Raw genomic sequence first — 19,502 nt, 5'->3', positions numbered from 1 at the left:
TCCCACTGAAGTAATTTCGCTACTATTGACCAACACATCTAACCAATTGCGTGAAACCTAGCCTCCCACATAAAAAATACTAACCACTTCCTTCACCGACTTTCCATCATCCTCACCCTTTTACCTCCTGGATCCCTACATGTCACTGTTGATGCGCTCTACACTAACATCCCTAGTGCCCATGGCGTGCCGCTATCAAACACTACCTCTCCTGACGTCCTGTAGATTCCAAACCTACCACCTCATTCCTTATATACCCCATAACTACTCCTTTGACAGGAAGGTTTAGAAATGAGCCTACAGCACCGCAATGGACACTCACATGGCACCCTCATTGCAAACCTGTTTATGGACTATCTAGAGGAGACCTTCCTGTTCTCCCAAAACTCCTAACCTGTAGTCTGGTTTCCTTCACAACCTCAACACCTGTTCTCCCATCCACTTCACCTTGTCCTCCCCAACCCAATGCACCACCTTCCTGGGTGTTGACCTCCACCTCTCTGATGACTCCATCCATAACTCTGTCCACATTAAACCCACTATAGTCCATGACAGCATTGATGGCCTTCGGGCCAGGGATGCACAGTAGGCAGCTGCGCAGCTAGGCAATGAGCACTCAGTCAGTTTCCTCATTCCGTACTGTATGAACTCCTGTCATATTTGAGTGATATGTCACATTTTACAAATGCAAATTTCAATTGAAAGATTTCTGTGGTATTCTGTGTGTTTTATCATAATGATTGAAACACCTGGAAGGTGGCAAATGTTTCACCAACAGCCAAGGCACCTTATTTTTGAGATGTACTGATTCTTTGTACGTGATGCAGTTTTCAGATGATCATTTCATGAGGTATATGTGGGGAAAGTAATATGTTGTCCGACTCTTCCCAGAAAATGCCATCTCGAAGTTTCAGTAATAAAGCTCTCCTTGTAGTGTCCTCTCTTGTAGTGTCTGCTGCTGAAGTTTGTTGGACTCTCTGTAATATTCTTGCACTGACTAAATGATCCCGTGATGAAATGTGTTGCTATCTGCTGCATCTTCTGTTGTGTTGGCAGAAGAGCCAACACCGTGTTACTAGTAGAGGCCGAAATACATGCGTTTTAGCTCGTGCAGGCTGGCGTGAGGAGGGAAGGACTATACTGACGCGAGGTCTGGAACATGACAAGGAATTAGAATTCAGAAAGCGGGCGTAATTAGTTTGATACTTAACTTTAATCCATTAATGATGAATGTCGCTCTTGACGGTACGTGATTCACAATATTATCTGTCCAGAATACATTCGTAGTAACTGAATATGGCGCCTTGCTAGGTTGTAGCAAATGACGTAGCTGAAGGCTATGCTAAACTGTCGTCTCTGCAAATGAGAGCGTATGTAGACAGTGACCCATCGCTAGCAAACTCGGCTGTACCACTGGGGCGAGTGCTAGGGAATCTCTGTAGACTAGACCTACCATGTGGCAGCACTCGGTCTGCAATCACTGATAGTGACGACACGCGGGTCCGACGTATACTAACGAACCGCGACCGATTTAAAGGCTACCACCTAGCAAGTGTGGTGTCTGGCGGTGACACCACATCTTCTTATCTCTTCTAGCAGTATTACCTGGCAAAGGTCCCAGATTGATGAACAATGCCCAAGAATTAGACAAACAAGTGCCTTGTAATCCACTTCTGTAGTCAATGAATTAAATTTCCTTAAGATTCTTCCTACAAATCTGTGTGGCATTTGCTTTTATTATTTGTTTTATGTATTCATTCCACTTAAGGTCCTAGATATTTTACGGTAATTACTGTTTCCAGCAATTTCTCATCAATAATGTAGTTGTATAGAAGTGGATTTCTTTTCCTGTATATGTGCAATATCGTACATTTATTTACATTCAGGATCAACTGCCAGTCCCTGCACCATTTATCAAACCTCTGTAGGTCCTGCAAATCATTACTGTTTTTTGGCATTGCTACCTTCTCACAGACAACTGCATTATCTGTGAACAGCCTTAAAGAGTGGTCAGTGCAACAGAATGTCAATCCTAAGGGCCCAGGTTTGATTCACGGCTGCGTCGGAGATTTTCTCCGCTCAGGGACTGGGTGTTGTGTTGTCCTAATCATCATTGTTTCATCCCCATCGACGCGCAAGTCGCTGAAGTGGCATCAAATCGAAAGATTTGCACCTGGCGAACGATCTACACCGTCAGATGGCCCTAGTCACACGACATCATCATTATCATCAGCCTTAAAGAGCTTCTGACGCATTGTACTCTATGATTTACATATGTTGTGAACAGCAATGGTACCATCAAACTTTGTTGGGGTACTTGCAAAGTTACCCTTACATCTGTTGATTTTGTTCCTTTAAGAGCAACATGTTGAGTTCTGTCTACAAGTAAGTCTTGAATCCAGTCGCAAATCTGGAGCAGACTTGGTAAGCTCGAATCTTTCCTTCTTCTTCTTCTTCTTCTTTCTTCTTCTTCTTCTTCTTCTTCTTTCATAACTGTATTAAATGCCTTCCTGAAGTCAAGGAACAGGGCATCAACCTGAGTGCTGATGTCTACTGTGCCATGGTTTTGATGGATGAATAGAGCAGTCTGAGTTTTGCAGGATCTCCATTTGCTGACTCCATGCTGATTTTTATAGAGGTGATTTTTGTTCTCCAGAATGCCACAGTGCCTGAGCATAACACATGATGTCAACAATATTAGCCTGTAATTATGCCAGACTATTTTGTAGTTAGGCAACATTAGATTAGATTTTATGTTTTTAGCTGTAAAGAAATTTCGAAAAATTCTTTAAAATTTTTTGAAAATGAATGAAAATTCTTCAAGGCCACTTTAGGTGTATACAGATTTCTTTATTGTGCAGCACAACCGGTTTCACAGTTTGTAGGTGCGTCTTTAGTTTGATAATCACTTTTCACTTCATAAGGCTAGAGAGAGTGTATGACATCCCAACGTTCAAGTTGTAAACCAATTCATGAGTTCGTGTTAGTACTTCTCAATGATCTATTCTACCTTGTGACTGTCACAGCTGCCCATTGTAATGGATACAGTACAAGATGGACTCTCAATAGCCTGGTAGAAGAACCCGTCACCTGATGACCAAATTAAACTTTCATAGCTCAGTTACCACAGTCTTAGCACAGTTTTATTATTGATCTATATTAACTATGGCTTTATCTACCTGGCAGAGACTTTGTATGTGCTTACTGCACTCCTGTTTTAATAGGACTAAATTTAATGAGGAGTCAGCTTATTAGGCAATGAGTCTGTTATAACACTGCTTTGGTACTTGTTGGAGCATGAGTTTTGACTCTCTTGACGTTCATCAGACAGTGTATAAGTTTCACGTTCAGCCATTTCATGATCATGCAGTTAATTAGTTTACAACTTGAACATTGGCACATTGTAAATTCTCTGTAGTGTTATGAAGTGAAAAGCAATTATTATCTGAAGATGCTCCTATAATAGTGTGGAACCAAGTGTGTTGCCTAATAAAGGACTCTGTATACAGCTAAAGTGTCCTTAAAGAATTTTCATTCATTTTCAAATTTTTAAAGAGTTTCAAGATTATTTTGGAGAATTTTTGGAAATTTCTTCACAGTAACAGTCTATAAATTGTCCATGTGTCGCGCAACCCTTCTTGAAGACAGGAATGACATGCACACACACCCACACAAAGAATTGCCATTAGAAAACCTAAATCTTGGAGCAGATCAGGAGAATGCCCGAAACTTTCAAATTGGTGCACACTCTGGTGCAGATTGAAAATTCATTCTGGAATCAATCGCCTAGGCTCTGGTGAAGTCGTGTCTCCACAAGATCCATCCTTCCAGTAGTGCAGTCTTGCATGGTATGCAGGGCAACTTCTGTGAAGTTTGGAAAGTAGGAAATAATGTACTGGTGGAAGTAAAGCTGTGATAGCAGGTTGAGTCTTGCTTGGATAGCTCGATAGGTGGAGCACTTACCTGCGAAAGACAAAGGCCACAGGTTTAACTCTCTATCTGGCACACAGCTTAAATTTGCCAAGGAGTTTGAAATATGAACACACTGTGGTGCAGAGTGAAAAATCCATTCTGGAAACAATTTCCCTTAATTTTTAGCCGTACTCGTCTCAACCTATTGTACTAAGAACGCTCAATACTAAGATATTGAGCATCCAAGACAAATCCTATCATGATACTTACTTCATTATTAAAAACAAGTACAAGTTACTACAGATATCTATTTTGCTAGTCCACGTCATGTGACACGTCATAAGTAGTGTAAAAATCACATAATTTGATTGACACACTGTGGAAATTTATGTACTTACATGCACACATAACAAATATATTCATATTTGACCTAGAAACAGATATAATTACATCACTGTCATAACATTGTTAACATGGATCTGTTGCATAGTTTTCTAAGATCTTGGCATGGAAAATGTGTTTAACTAAGCCTTTGACGTTGCAAGGAAGCCTGGTACTGGAAGGAGAATAATGTCTATTCCGTTTCAGTATTTTAGTGTGGAAGGATAATAAGCTCAGAAAAAGAATATTTGGTTTGTCAATTCAAGGAAGTTTTAATAAAATATTAACTGAATTTTCCATCAGTGCTTGTCAGAATGTGACAGCAATATCAAAAATGAAATCCTGTCATGATCTGTAAAATATTATTTCTGCATAACCTAAAAATTCAATACTTTAATGTGTAAATACTGTCTCATTGTATGTATTTCTGTATCCATATAATTAATAACTCCATATCATTAATAACTGTGCAAGGCTCATTTCACACTAGAAATGCTGATACTTGCATGTACCTAGGATTGCAGCTGGACCATTAACAACTGTGTATCTTTCCCTTTGATTATCCCGTGTCAGCAATTTGTTGTTACTACTACTGTACCTATTCTTTGAAGTGCTGGAAATTTTATAATGGATCGACAAAAATAAAATAGCTTTCCACAATTTATCATTTATAATTTTAAAAAGTCTACATTTGTTGGTTGCCTTTACTGGCTACCATCACATAATGAGCACAAATATTATTATTTTTATGTACATTTGTTGCAGACAGTTTTCTTACATGTAGGACACTTTACAAATGATTTGTTTCCTTCAGTTAGACTTGACAATGCAATTTGTTCGCTTTTCTTGCCTCTCAAGAACGTCTTTGGCTGTGACAGGGGTTGCTGCATACTTCTCAGCAAGCTCCTCCACCTGCTGCAGTATGAAATCACTGTGCTTCAACTTTTTCTCATTTAAAGCATTGTACAATACCCAGGCATTTATCCCAGCCAAATTCAGCAAGTTTTAAAATGTGTGAACAGGCCCATGTCTGGAGGGTGCTTTGATGGAATATTTGTGAGTTGTTTGGTCGACCATGTCCCCTCCATATTTAGAGCTGTTAGAAAACATAACTGTATCTGGCTTCTTTTTCAAACCATCTTCAATTTTAATGTAAGGATGCATAGTGCTGAGAATCAGGACATTTTTGTTGCTCTTTCCCTGGTAAATGGTCAGTGTGGTAGCATTCTTCTTCAACAAACTGTGCTGTATAATACTTCTTTTGCCTTCTTGATACAGACTGGAATTTTCCTGCAAGATCGATTTATGATGCTTACTAGACTTGTAGCATTTGCCGAGAGAGAGCCAAGTAGGTGAAAAAATTGTCACATGGGACATTTCTTCCTTTATTGAGTTAAGGTTGCATCAACTTTTTCAGAACATTATCGCCAAGATGCTAATCACTCGACCTAGTGTCATCCATTCCTAGATAAGGGAAAGCATTCACAATATATTTGGAGTCTTTATCTACTGCTGTCCAATGCTTTTGCCCATATTTGTCTGGTTTTGAGGCCATGAACTGTGTGAATCTGCAGTGGAACTTTGAAGGAAACCGACGTTTGTCGATTGTTATATATGGATTCGGTAAGTAGCTACATTGTGTGTTCACAATGAAGTCTTGGCATATTTCTGATACCACAGCAAACTTATCTTCTTCAGTTGTTCTGATATTATGGATCAAATGTCAAATCTGAGATAACGCATAATCTCTCTGGATCTGTCAAAAGCCATTGTTGACTTCACAAAATTAATTCCCAACTTCATTGACCACAATGTGTCTAGTTCAAAGCTCTTCACTTCTGTAGCACCATGGATGTACAATACAGCTACAAAAGCTTTCAGTTCTTCAGTGAACCCATTACAATGTGTCTCAGAATTTTGTCATCAGGCAATGAGATAGAATGGAGTATTGTGATTGTTAACCAAACTCAATGTACCATTAAGCATGAAGCTACATGAAAACTGCGATTGTTATAGAGGCTGCAGCAGAGGGGTCAGAACTGACCCATCCACGGTTCTAGGTGAATCTTCATATTCCCTTTTTAATGTTTACCACAAATTTAAAATTGAGTATAACCGGTAATTACCTTATTTCATAAAAAGTCACAGAATTTCAGCACTGAAGGCAATAATGCAAAAGAGCGACAAACAAAAGAATTAAGAAGTGCTGTGGTTCTAGTATTAATCTTTGGTTGCAAAATTCAGTTGTCACCTTGTAAGCTGACAGACCTGTGAACAGTCATTCACAAATTGAAAAATAATTTGAAGTATTTGTTAAATGAACGCCATACATCATCATAGGAGTGGATTTCCAGATTTATATAGTCTGTTGTCGTTGTCAGAATCACCATCATCATCAGCATCTGCAACAGCATGAACATCAGACTAGCTGTTCTTTAGTTTTCATGTTTCATTTTGTAGATCAGGAAACTTACATCACTCAGTAATCGATAATTACCTAGCAAGAGATTGCAATCAAATATGCTGACTTACACAGAACTGTACAGACTTAAATCTGGGTGCTAACTGACCAGATGAGCAAACTGATTAACAGTTAACATAGTAATTGTGTTACTATGTTGGGTGACAGAGAAAAATGGGGATTTTGAGACAACCAATAAAAATAGAAAAAAATCATCTAAAAATTTGTAGTAATTGAACCACTTAAACTTGTCTTTTAAGAGACAGTAATGAAAATTTTCAGTGTTTGAGAATTATGTTCTGTAGATGGCATCTTCCTGTGTGTATACATTCTTCCAATCAGCTCTTGAGTTCCTCATTGAGTGCTGAAATATTGCAGCTGGGATACCATGAGTTTCATCTTGAATTCTTTGTTTCAATTCATCCAGTGTTCTTGGCTGAGTCACATAGACCCGATTCTTAAGGTAGCCCACAAGAAAAAATCACAACTAGACAATTTTAATAATCTTGTGGGCCAGATAATGCCAACAAATCTTGAAATTACATGGTTACCGGACCATTCCCACACAGCTGAAATTCAATACCTTGCAGTGTGCAATGTCACACCGTCTCGTTGAAATCAAGTTATGTGAAGCTGTGGAATATTTTTCACTGTAGGTTCATCAAAAAGTTGCAACATCTGATCTTACCAAACCAAAGTGACCGTCACTGTGATCCACTCATTATTTTCGAAAAAGTAAGGTCTGATGACTTCGTGTGATGAAACTACTCTCCATACTGTTACCTTACTGACTTGTAAAGAGCATTCATGAACTTCATTAGGGTTGCTGTCTGCCCACTAACTGTAGTTCTGCTTATTCACGTAACCTGTGAAATGAAAATGGCCCTCATCTGACATCCAGAATTATTGTACTGCTGCCAATGTACATTTTGCGTAAGAATCAAGAAGCTTCCTTACTTATCTTGCATTTATTTCAAGTGACTGGAAAAAAGCACAGGTGACCCCTGTATGTAAGAAGGGTAAAAGAACAGACCTTCACAATTACAGACCAATAGCTTTACCGTCAGTTTGCTGCAGAATTCTTGAACATATTATAAGATAAAATATAGTAAATTTCCTTGAGAGGGAAAAGCTTCTGTCCAATAACCAGCACAGTTTTAGAATGCATTGCTCATGTAAAACTCAGCTTACCATCTCCTTACATGATGACCTATGAACTGTGGACAAAGGGTAACAGGCAGATTCCATATTCCTAGATTTCCAGAAAGCATTTGATGCACTGCCCCATTGCAGACTGTGAACGAAGGTTTTAGCTAATGGAATAGGTTGTAGGAAAAACAGTGATGTAATGTTTGAATACAACGTTAGCAGTGTACTGCATGACACAGTCATTTCAATTAAATATCCAGGTATAACATTGTACTGAGCGTGTAAGGAGGGTAGTGGGAAAGGTGAATGGTCGACTTCAGTTTATTGGGGGAATTTTAGGAGAGTGTGGTCAGTATGTAAACAAGATCGTGTATAGGACACTACTTTGCCTCATTCTAGAGCACTGCTCGATTGTTTGGGATCCCCACGAGGCTGGATTAAAAGACTACATCGAAACAATTCAAAGGCAGACTGCCTTGGTACGTTCAATCAACATGTGAGTATCAGAAAGATGCTTCATGAACTCAAGTGGGAATCCCTTGAGGGAAGATGATGTTCTTTTCATGGAAAACTATTGAGAAAATTTAGAGACCCGGCATTTGAAACTGACTGCAGAATTAGTCTACTGCCACCAACATACTTTTACATAAGGACAACAAAGATCAGAAAAATTAGGGCTCATACAGAGGCATATAGATAACCGTTTTTCTCTCACTCTTTTTGCTAGTGGAAAAGGAAAGGAAGTGACCAGTAACACTACAAGATGCCTGCCGCCCACCATACTTATTATGGTGGCTTGTGGTGTATGTATGTAGATGTAGATGTAGATGTAGATTTAGATGTAGATGTAGGAGGAGCTCCACAGCTTGTCCAAAAATACATTGTCTTTATTTATGTTTGTCATAATTTCTGACAGAATGCTAATCACAACAGTGAATCATTTTTGGTCAGTTGTTTCATGATCTCCAGTTTGTACGGATGCAATTTTAAATCAAAATGGAGAATTCGGCAAATGCTATCTTGGGGCATTCCACTCGTAGCTACTTGCTTACAAACTGAATATTGTGGGCTCTGTAAGACTGAAACACATACAACTTTGATGTTGTGTGCAGTGCAAGCACTTCTTGGTCATCCTATCAGTTTCTTTTTTCTCTTCACAATTTTTAATCAAAGCTTTTTTTGCATTTCCAAGAGAACTCGACTGTGACACACAAGTTGGAAAAATGTCGGGAGTCCCTCTACGCACTTTTCATGGTATCATTGTTTTTGTAAAACATTTTATGGCAAAAGTGTATTCTTGACCATTCCACAAATTGATGATTCTGAATGGTGAGATTGTTTACAGCTCAAGGTCCCTGTGCACCAGTGCTGCCAACTGTATATGGCTGCCACCATGGCCGTTTTTCTACATCATCCTACATGTGTAATCATTGAAGGCTCATCTCTGGCTGCCTTGGAAATAATACTGATTGAGACAAAACATTTTGTACTCGTGGATTGGTAGCTATGGACTACCTGTGGCCCGGTGCACGACATCCGTCTGTATGCAACAGACATTACTACACGTTAAAATATAAACCTGTTACAGTTTAGATATTAACATAAAAGATAGTAAAAGTAGATAATACATGAACACATTAGATAGAGAAGTTTTTTGATTAACAGTTAGTGCGATCTCCTTAAAGGGTATAAACTGTGGTTTTATTTTATGGGGCAGATTTTTAACTAGGAAAATTTCACATTTATGGAAACAGAAAAATTAAGACTATGTTGTTGATGATACTGTGGCAACTCCTTTCCTTGCCTCCATGGTAGCAGCAGATGACGGGCTCATAGACTGGAAACCAGCCCTCCAGCACACTCGGTGGTCACTTCCACCAGAGGGAGAACTTAGATGGCCACACTTTCTGGATGCTAGGCACACTGAACTGTTGCTCCACCAGTCTCTTGTTTCACTCCGACAAGGCAACATCCACGGTCGTGCTCTTAGCAGCTTGCCCGCGCAATGTCATGTGGCCCGCATTGCCATCTGCCGCATTTTGCTGGGGTGTGCGTGAACTGCAGAATTATTATGCCACACTCATCATAGTCATTGTCCTGTCGCGGTCCATTCAATAAGAGGAGTGCTACCACGTTTTTTCCACACTGCCTTCCAGAGCTGCATCTTCTCGAGGTGATGCTACTGACTACAGGAGTACAAAGCCCAATTCTGGATGCCTGGTCCCCCAATTGGAATACTGTGTGCAGTGCAGTGCAAATAGTGCTGTGAAGTGCAGTGCACACCGAGACTACCAGGCTGATTTATTACTATGCTATCCGTGACCATTTTGGCACCTCTTTTCCGCCAAGCACACCATTGAAGCGGTCTTCCCATGCCACTGTATGGTGCTGAGCAAAGATTGTGAGCCACTCGTGGTCCTCCCAGTCCAGACCCTCCTCGATTAAGAGGTATTAGATAATTTCACATTTACTGTAGTCGTTAGCTTTTGGGTTAATATGTTAAACCAACCAGCGGCTCTTCCAGCACACCCCATCATGATTAGTTTTTTTAACTAGCACACTGCTTAGGAATGTGTGCCCCTCAGGTGTGTGGAAAGGTACATAAACAGTCCCTTCAACACAATGGGATGGCAACCTGTTTTTGAGCACCTTTCAGAACCAGTTTCATAAGGTATCATTTTGTGATAACTTATCGGCTCGTAAGATGAATATTGATATGTCCTGTGAGAGTGTGAAAGCAAATTCCTTGGTCACTTCATGTGGTAAAGCTCAACAGTGTTGATAACGTGAGCCTTAGGCAAGTTTATCAGTGTAGGCATAAAATCCTAATCTTTCTGCAGCACTGAGACCATCATTGATCTGACGGGACACCATCCAGCGATTTGGGTATAGAATACACTGGGGAAGCCATAGGTCACATAACTTTTTATATGCTTGGCACCTTTCTGTGAATTGTGCACACTATGATATTAGTAAATGACTTCTGGATGTTCAGTGTAAAGCAATTTGAATTGCAGCAGTATATGTTCATTCATGATGTCTTTGTTTTTATTTTATTTTATTATTTTTTTTTTCAGTGCCAAAATGTAGCCATGGATTCTACACACATGATCACCATCATTTGTAAGTAATCTTATCAAATGTGTGAAAAATTGTTCGTCCAGTTAGTGTTCGTTGTGTGCTGCTGTATTTTTAAAGAAAGTCTCTTTTTAAAAGTAAGTATTGTGAAAAGGATAGATTGCTATTCACCGTATAGTGGAGCTGTTGAGTTGCAGACAGGCACAACAAAAAGACTGCTAAACAGGTAAGCTTTCAGCCAAAATGTCTTCTTCTGAATTAGACAATGTACACACATACATTCACACAAATGCAACTCACAAACATATCACCACTGTCTCTGGATGCCAAGGTCAAAGTGGTCATGTGTGTGAGTTGTGTTTGCATGAATGCCTGTGTGTATGTTGTCTAATTTAAGACGAGGCTTTGGCTGAAAGCTTACTTGTTTAGCAGTCTTTTTGCTGTGCCTGTCTGGAAGTCATCTCCATCATATGGCGAGTAGCAATCTATCCTTTTCATAATATTGTCATTATTCCAACCTGGATTTTCCATGGTTCATTTTCTTTTTTTAAAAGATGATTTGTAGACCTGCAGCTGATGTATCATTTGTGTGTTTTCTGCTATAGTTTGTGATGATGTTCACCTTCTTTATTTCTTCGTTGATCGTCCTCGGTGTCAATGTACTGGCTGAAACAATATGGGGTGGAAGTGCAGTACTGTCTACTGTAAATGATGTAGCCAACAGGTGCACATTTGCATTTCTCAGTTGCTTATTTTCATTTTTCACAACCCCCCATATACACATTTATATGGCCAGTGCACTATTGTTTAACTTTCGATAAGCCTCATCAATAGGTTGCAGGCAAACATCCACATACTGCTACCATAGTTTACTACTGAACATCTATGAGCAGTAAAAACCTAACCAGAAAGTTCACAGTTCTTGAAAAATAGAAAGGTACTGGACTGACTGTCTCTTGACCAGAATCCGTGCCCTTATATATCCTCACAATAATAGGTACTGGACTTACACATTGTTTGAAGTTAAATTTACAGAAATTACAATTAAAACTCAACTCATTAAATTAACTGAATACACCGAAAATTGGTTCTTTTTAACAGTTTCTCCTACTGCAAGGATTAACCCGAATTATTTGTTTAAATCATGAAATTAACATGTATAGTTATGCAAACAATACTTTTGATGAAACTTTTAATTTCTTTGGAATTAATTAAGGGCTGGCTTTGCTAACATTTTCGAATAGAGCCAAATAGATCCTTTAAGAATACAATAAGTTGTGCCACCAAATGTTTATAATTAGTACAGAATTTATATTTGTTTATACATCAACAATAGAATTTAAGTTATGAAACAATTACTGATTTCGCCCTGCAGTGAAATATACTAACTAGGAATAGTCAAAATAAATTAGAAAATCAATTACATACATAAAACTAAGCACAAAATTAGATCTGGTGTTATATTCTTCAAAAGTGAGAGCCAACCTTTCTCTTTTATGCAAATGCAGATTATACTCACGTATGTTAATGGTAAGTAGTTAAAATTGAAAAAACGAATTTAAGTGGGGAGATGGCAGAACAAGAGGAGAAATAAAAATATCCCAGCTTGCTTCATCACGAGTTCTAATTACCATTGCCTTTAAATGACATTAATGTATTTTCTTTGTGAGCTTTACTATATGCATTCTTGTAGCAATGTCTCTTAGGCTACGGCCACAGTGTACGTGCCTCGCTTGACGCCTAATATGTCGTGACTCGCCACGTGAATCACTTTGCTAAACTTAGGAGACCAACTGCACTGAGCACTAGGAGACAAAGCTAGTCGCTTCCGTGTCAGTAGATGAAAAGTCATGTTGGTTTGCTGGGATGCCACATTGTGGCTTCAAAGATTATAATACCTGAATGAGATTTTCACTCTGCAGCGGAGTGTGCACTGATATGAAATTTCCTGGGCGGTTAAAACTGTGTGCCGGACTGAGACTCAAACTCCGGACCTTTGCGAGCACTTGCCCACAAAAGGCAAAGGTCCCGAGTTCGAGTCTCGGTCCGGCACACAGTTTTAATCTGCCAGGAAGTTTCATATCAGTGCACACTCCGCTGCAGAGTGAAAATCTCATTCTGGAAACATCCCCCAGACTGTCGCTAAGCCATGTCTCCGCAATATCTTTTCTTCAGGAGTGCTAGTTCTGCAAGGTTTGCAGGAGAGCTTCTGTGATAGATTTTGTCGGTAACATTCTATTAGTGGCCTAACTGTAGCAGTATGTAGAGTTATTTGTATGCTGCAAAATTATATCAATTGTGTATAACATATTTTTCATTCATTTTTAGTGTTCTACAAATGGAGCAATGGAAGAATGAGTATGAATTGCAACATACTCACAAGAGTGTTCAGAGGATGGACAGTGCAGGTCACAAAATACAGAATGCAAGAAATTTTTCTCTGGTAACCAATACAGAAGCAGAAAGGAAACAGTTGGAAGAACCAGAGGCAGAGGAAGATGAAGTCATAATTGAAGAAGTTCATTCAGACTGAGTTGCAGCATTTCAGTGGCTCCTTCCTTTCATTTCAGTGGCTCGCTCCTTTTAGTGCAGAACTGTATTACTAAGTATGAAAGAAGTGTAATAATGTAAAATGCTCAATAAAGGTAGCATAGTCACACGTACAGGAACCACTAATATATTCCATGGTTAACTGATAAACTGCATCATGTTGTGGAGACGGATCGTTAAAACAAATGCTATTAAATTCTCAACATTGAAACAACTCTATATATGACATCTGAATCAAGAATAAGCTACAGTTCAGTCTCAGATTAGAACTAGTATTTGCTATTAAAAAACCTGAATCAGCATGTACTTTCTATTCGTATGTTATTTTTCATCATTTTGATGCTATCGTTACATAAAAATTATTTTTACTTCTGTCTGCCCACAATTAAAAGAGGCAGGCTGAGCATTGCACAGGTGTCTATCTAGTATTCCTCTTTATTTTTATTCAAGTTGATCAGTATAACTTATGTTTCCATTTAAAAATCATGATATTAACATTGTCAGTCTATCTTGGTGTATGTGATATGATCTTGCTGTCCGTCTGTCGTGATATGTGTATATGATATGTAAAGTAGGATTTTTGACATCCAGTTTATATTCTGTTCATTAAACAATATACTTTATTTATTTAAAAACTGGCCTTTCATTACGCAGAGCTCTTAAAAATATGCCGATATAACCTACAGAAAATAATTTGTAGTTTTTTGTTTTAAACAGAGACTGCAGTTATGAAGTGTGTATCTTGTAAAACTAATTATATATTACACCTTACAGCATATATCTGAATTTGTTTATGTACAGTATTACCAATATTTTCATCATAGATAACAATGGTAATCTTTACTAAGAAGACACAAAACTAACAGAAAAATATATCGTGTAGAATTATGTTGAAATGTCGCCAAAACTGGCAATGATTTGCAATGGTTACTCTAAACTGCTTAAACATACAAACTTCCAAAAAGTTGTGTGTGTGTGTGTGTGTGTGTGTGTGTGTGTGTGTGTGTGTGTGTGTGTGTGTGTCATGTTCTTGTTTATGTGCCTTTCTGTGACTCAAAACCTCTACTTTTCAGTGATTTGCTACTTTTACTCCTTGAATTATGTGCATTCCAGCAAGACTTTCCACACCTGACCTATTTTTATCCCAATGGATTAAACAGTACTTAATGGAAATTCATGGTCTTTGAATTAAGTCTTCAGTTGTAGTCATGGCTCAAGAGTATGGCACAGTGGTTAAGAAATAAAAAATAAAAAAAAATAAAACTGAACCCTGATTTCTGACATACTATGGAACACTATTATCAGGGTTGCCACAAGTTCTGGAAATGAGGGAATTTCAAACATGTCAAGGAAATCAGGGAAATTTGAAGGGGAAAAAAAAACTGGAAAAATCTTGTTTTTTCATCTTTACGATGAGTTGCTGCCTATCCTCATTAGTGTTGAGTCTCAGAGTATTCGTGCAAGTTATCTGTTGCATGGATTGATCATGACAGCTTAGGTTAGATTAGATTAAGTTTTTGTTCCATAGACCCAAAAAATGATATGATTCTCATGTGTGTGGAACATGTCGCAAAGTATAACATAAAAAACATAAAACATTTGAATATAGTACTTACTACCTTATCATTTGTCAGGAGATTGTCAAAATAGGTGAATACATTACAGTAAACTGGAACTGCTAATACTTACAGAATTAGTACAATTAATGAAACATTGTTATGCACTTTTAATACCCTTATCATACACAAAATATTCAACCTTGACTGCTGTGACTAAGTGTTGTCAACACTGAAATCTAACAGACATTTTTACTTAAGCTGGTCTAACAGTCCCTGTTAAGATATTCATCTATAGAGTAGGAGGAGTTGTCTATCCAAAAATCTTTCAAACTCTGTTTAAACTGTTCTTTATCTGAAACCAAGTTTTTAATGGTTGCTGGCAGTTTATTGAAAACATGTGTTCCTGAATATTGAATCTCTTTTTGGACCAAGACAAGTGATTTTAGGTCTTCATGTAGATTGTTCCTATTCCTGGTATCAGTACTATGTATTGAACTATTGGTTGGAAACAGAGATACAGTATATTACTTGCAACAAATTTCATTAAGGAATAAATGTTCTGATAAGCAGTGGTTAGAATACAAAGTTCGTTGAACTGGTTTCTACATGATGGTCTTGAATTTACACCACAAACAATTCTTGTTACATGCTTTTTCATGCAAAAACTTTTGCTCGGTTTGTTTAGTTACTGCAGAATATGATCCCATATGAAATAATAGAATGAAAGTAAGCAAAGTATGCAAGTTTTTTTATACCTCCTACACCTGACATCATTCTCACTGCAAATACAGACTTTTTTAGGCACTTCAGCAATTCTGTGGTATGCTGTTCCCAACTGAATTCACTATAGAGTTGTAATGCCAGAAATTTAATGCTGTAAACTGTCTACCTCTTCGATCTGCATGTCTTCATATGCTATACAAATGCTGGAAAGATATTTCTTACCGGTTCTGAACTGCATGTTGTTGGTCTTTTCAAACTTTAATGGCAGTGAATTAGCTTTAAACCATTTATTAATGTCGGTGAAAATTTAATTGTCAGCTATTTCTAAATCTGTACTTGACTTGCTACTTATTTCAGTGTTTGTATCATCTGCAAACAAAACAAACTTAGCCTTTAATTTATTATCTAATGAATTAAGTACATTCTCACTGTAAGTGTAAATGGCTTTCTCTATATCAGAACCATTAAGAAATCCAAACTGTGACGTGGACAATGTATTATTTGCAGTCAGATGCTTAAGGAGACACTTGAACACAACTTTTCCAAATATTTTTGAAAAAGCCGGCAAAAGTGAAATTGGTCAGTAGTTTCGTGGTATCTCTTTATCCCCCTTTCTTGTAGAAAGGCTTAACTTCAGCATATTTTAGCCAGTCTGGAAATGTTCCGCTGATAAGAGACTGAGTGCACAAATAACTTAAGATAAACAACTGGCATGAGCACTCTTTGATTAACTTTGTTGATGTGTTATCATAGCCACAAGAATACTTAGATTTTAAGGATTTTATGATGGATACTACTTGTTTGGCAGACATGAGTGTAGTTTCCATTTTACTGAAGTTCTTTTGAAGGACTGGTCTCAGATACTCCATTGCACTGTTCACTGAATGTGATAATCCCAAGCTGTCAGTAATAGAAATAAAGTACTTGTTTAAGAGGTTTGCAACACTACATGCACTTGTTACCAATGTCTCATTTATTTTTAGAGCTATCTGTCCCTCTTCTCTTTTGGCTCCACCTGTCTCAGACTTCACTATATCCCATACAGTTCTTTTTATTATTGTTATTATTTTTTTTATTTTGTTGCCTGCTGTGATTATCTTTTTTTCATAATAAAGTTACTTCAATTTCTGGGTTACTTGCTTCAATACTTTGCAGTATTCTTTGTAATGTATTACAAAGCTAACATCAGAGCTGTTCCTAGATAGTAGATACAGTCCCCTTCTCATCCCACATGATATCCTTATTCCTTGTGTAGTCCATGGTGTTATTTTTTGACTTCTGTGTGATTTGTTTTGTTACGTTTAGGGGAAAACAGTTTTCAAAAGTAGAACTAACTTTATTAATGAATGCTTTGTATTTTCCATTTCGCTCCGCAGTATTGTAAACATCTTTGCAGTTAATGTCTTTGAACAATTTTCTGATTTCTCAGTTTTTAACTGATTTATTACCATCCTATACTCACATTTAATAGATTGTTTTACCCTGACAAGTTCCAACATTTAACACAAGATGCTGTATGTCATGATCATATAGCCCATTTACTATTGGTTTTGTGGTATGACTTTTTTTCCCTAGGTTTTTCTACAAAGATATTATCAATAGTAATCTCAGAGCATTTACATGTCCTGGTTGCAAAGTTCACAGTAGGAACTAAATTGAATGACAATGTTACTGCTTGCAAAAATTTTTCACTGACAGAGCTTTTCAGTAAATCCTCGTTAAAATCACCAGCAACACTATTTCCTCGTTTTTTACTGTGAGATGGGACAATAGAGCTTCCAGGTTAAAATTTCCCGAAGGTGATCTTTATGTACTTACTGTTATAAAGGACTTATTATGAAATACTACTTCTGTTGCACAAGCTTCTAAGTGCAGCTGTGAGCAAAATTTATTGAAAACAACACAGTTTCTGACAAATGTGGCACCTCCTCCTTTCTCCATATTTTCTGTACAGAAGTAAGAAGCTAACTTGAATTCGGTGACATTTAACATATGTTTACCAGAGGCTGTCTGCATGAATTGTGTATATTAAAATTTGCTTTATGGCTGTCTGTTTTATCAATGTGAATGTCATTTTCAGCCTGTCTTTAAACATCTTTTCTTTCTGCCCTCCCTACCCCCAAAAAACTGCTGTTCTGTCGCGTGTAACAACTGGTACTTTACCACATGTGATTGTGCCCCCATTAAGTTATTTGCTATTAGCCCAGACAGTTTTCCCTTCCCTTCGTGTTGAGGTGAAGGCCATGCCTAGTATAGTCCCACCTACTGATAGTCAACAGGAACCACACTGATATGGGATCCCATACCTGATCCAAGCAGCCTTTCAGCCTCTAAATTAACTCGCCTGAAAGGAGAGTTTAAATGAGGCCAATCATGATGCCTCATGACAGACAAAAGCCCACACCAGTATGTCTCATTGCTGAAGCTACCTTTACCAGGTCACTCTAAACTGAATAATTAGGGTTCCTCTCTGTGTTGTTGCCCGCCCCACCCACCATTACCACGGTGTCTTAAAAAAAAAAAAAGCTTGTGGTGTGGTAATCTGACCCTAGTTCATCCTGTAACAGTTGGCCAACACCTCTACCTAACAACAAAAATTTTTTCTTCTTCACAACTTTTTCTGACTTCTTACTTCTCAAACACTGTGAAAGTTTATTGTGTCCTGTCTATTCCTACATCTGCCTGTGTCTCATCAATTTCCAACTGTAACAACAGATCAAATCTGTTTTCCACATTCACAACAACACTTTCTGAGAAGTCCTATTCCTGCTTCTTCTATGACCTGTTGTCACTTCCTACCTCTTTTTTCCCTTTTCCCCTCTTAACCAATCTCGTTTCATCAACATGGTGTCTGTGACATGTGAATAGCTGGTCACATGAGTAGACTTCCATGACAGGCCAAAACAGCTGGCCATTTCTGTGGGTATCTAATGGATCGGGCTTGCCAATCTGAAGCCCATCGTTTCCCACTAATGTACAGGCCTTGCACGTCAGATCTAGTCTCACAGATCTGCCTGAAAACCAAGTCTGTTTGTGTGTGGCAATGCGGCTGATTTTTGTGGTTTATCCATGAAACCATGACTCTGGTGCTCTTCGGCAGGCCAGAGGCTGTGGGCGGTGGATTTCAGGAATTGTGACTGTCTCACCGTAAGTACATTGTACAGTGTGGCATTTTATAGACATTTTATTTATTCCTTTACATTTTGGCACTTTGAAAGTTGTTTATATATTAGAAAGTATGGGTGAAAAGAAGAAGAAAATTGCGGCTGTCACAGTCAGTCTGTACACTATGCTCTTGTGTATTTCTTGAAAGAAAAACCGCACAAAACCTGTAAAATAAGACATAACACAGTAGGTAATACCTGACAATAACAAACATAGTATAACCAACGTTTTATTGGTGGTCACCTACTGTGTTTGTTTACACAACTCCTCCCCGCTTTATACACTTCTTTCAAAGGGCCTGCTTTTTTCTGAAATCAGTGAAGGTATTACAAATATGTCCTGCGACTCCAACAAAATGCGTATTTTTGTCACCAAGTGTGTGGTTTTTTTTTAATTGAAATAAAATTACGTCAGTGATTTTAACGAAACATATATACCATCTGGCTTGCTTTTTCCGCAAACAGTTCATTAGGAAAGATGTGGATTTTAGTACTGAAGATTTTTGCTCACACGTTTAGAAATAC

The 19,502-nt window shown here is 38.1% G+C and overlaps 1 protein-coding gene across 1 annotated transcript in view; it reads left to right on the top strand.

Annotated features, from left to right (window-relative positions):
* Positions 1-14,144, top strand: part of LOC124555234 (cell cycle checkpoint protein RAD17) — a 125,189-nt gene extending 111,045 nt beyond the window's left edge. Inside the window, exons 12-13 of the mRNA XM_047129093.1 lie at positions 10,981-11,026; positions 13,310-14,144. Of these exons, the coding sequence (XP_046985049.1) occupies positions 10,981-11,026; positions 13,310-13,514 (251 nt within the window). The 3' untranslated portion in view covers positions 13,515-14,144. The remainder of the gene's footprint in view (positions 1-10,980; positions 11,027-13,309) is intronic.
* The last annotated feature ends 5,358 nt before the right edge of the window (positions 14,145-19,502 follow it).

This window comes from Schistocerca americana, chromosome X (genome assembly GCF_021461395.2).
Source record: "Schistocerca americana isolate TAMUIC-IGC-003095 chromosome X, iqSchAmer2.1, whole genome shotgun sequence".
Lineage (NCBI taxonomy): Eukaryota > Metazoa > Arthropoda > Insecta > Orthoptera > Acrididae > Schistocerca > Schistocerca americana.
The sequence above is the reverse complement of the archived record's forward strand: the minus strand, read 5'-3'. Positions and strand labels throughout refer to the sequence as shown.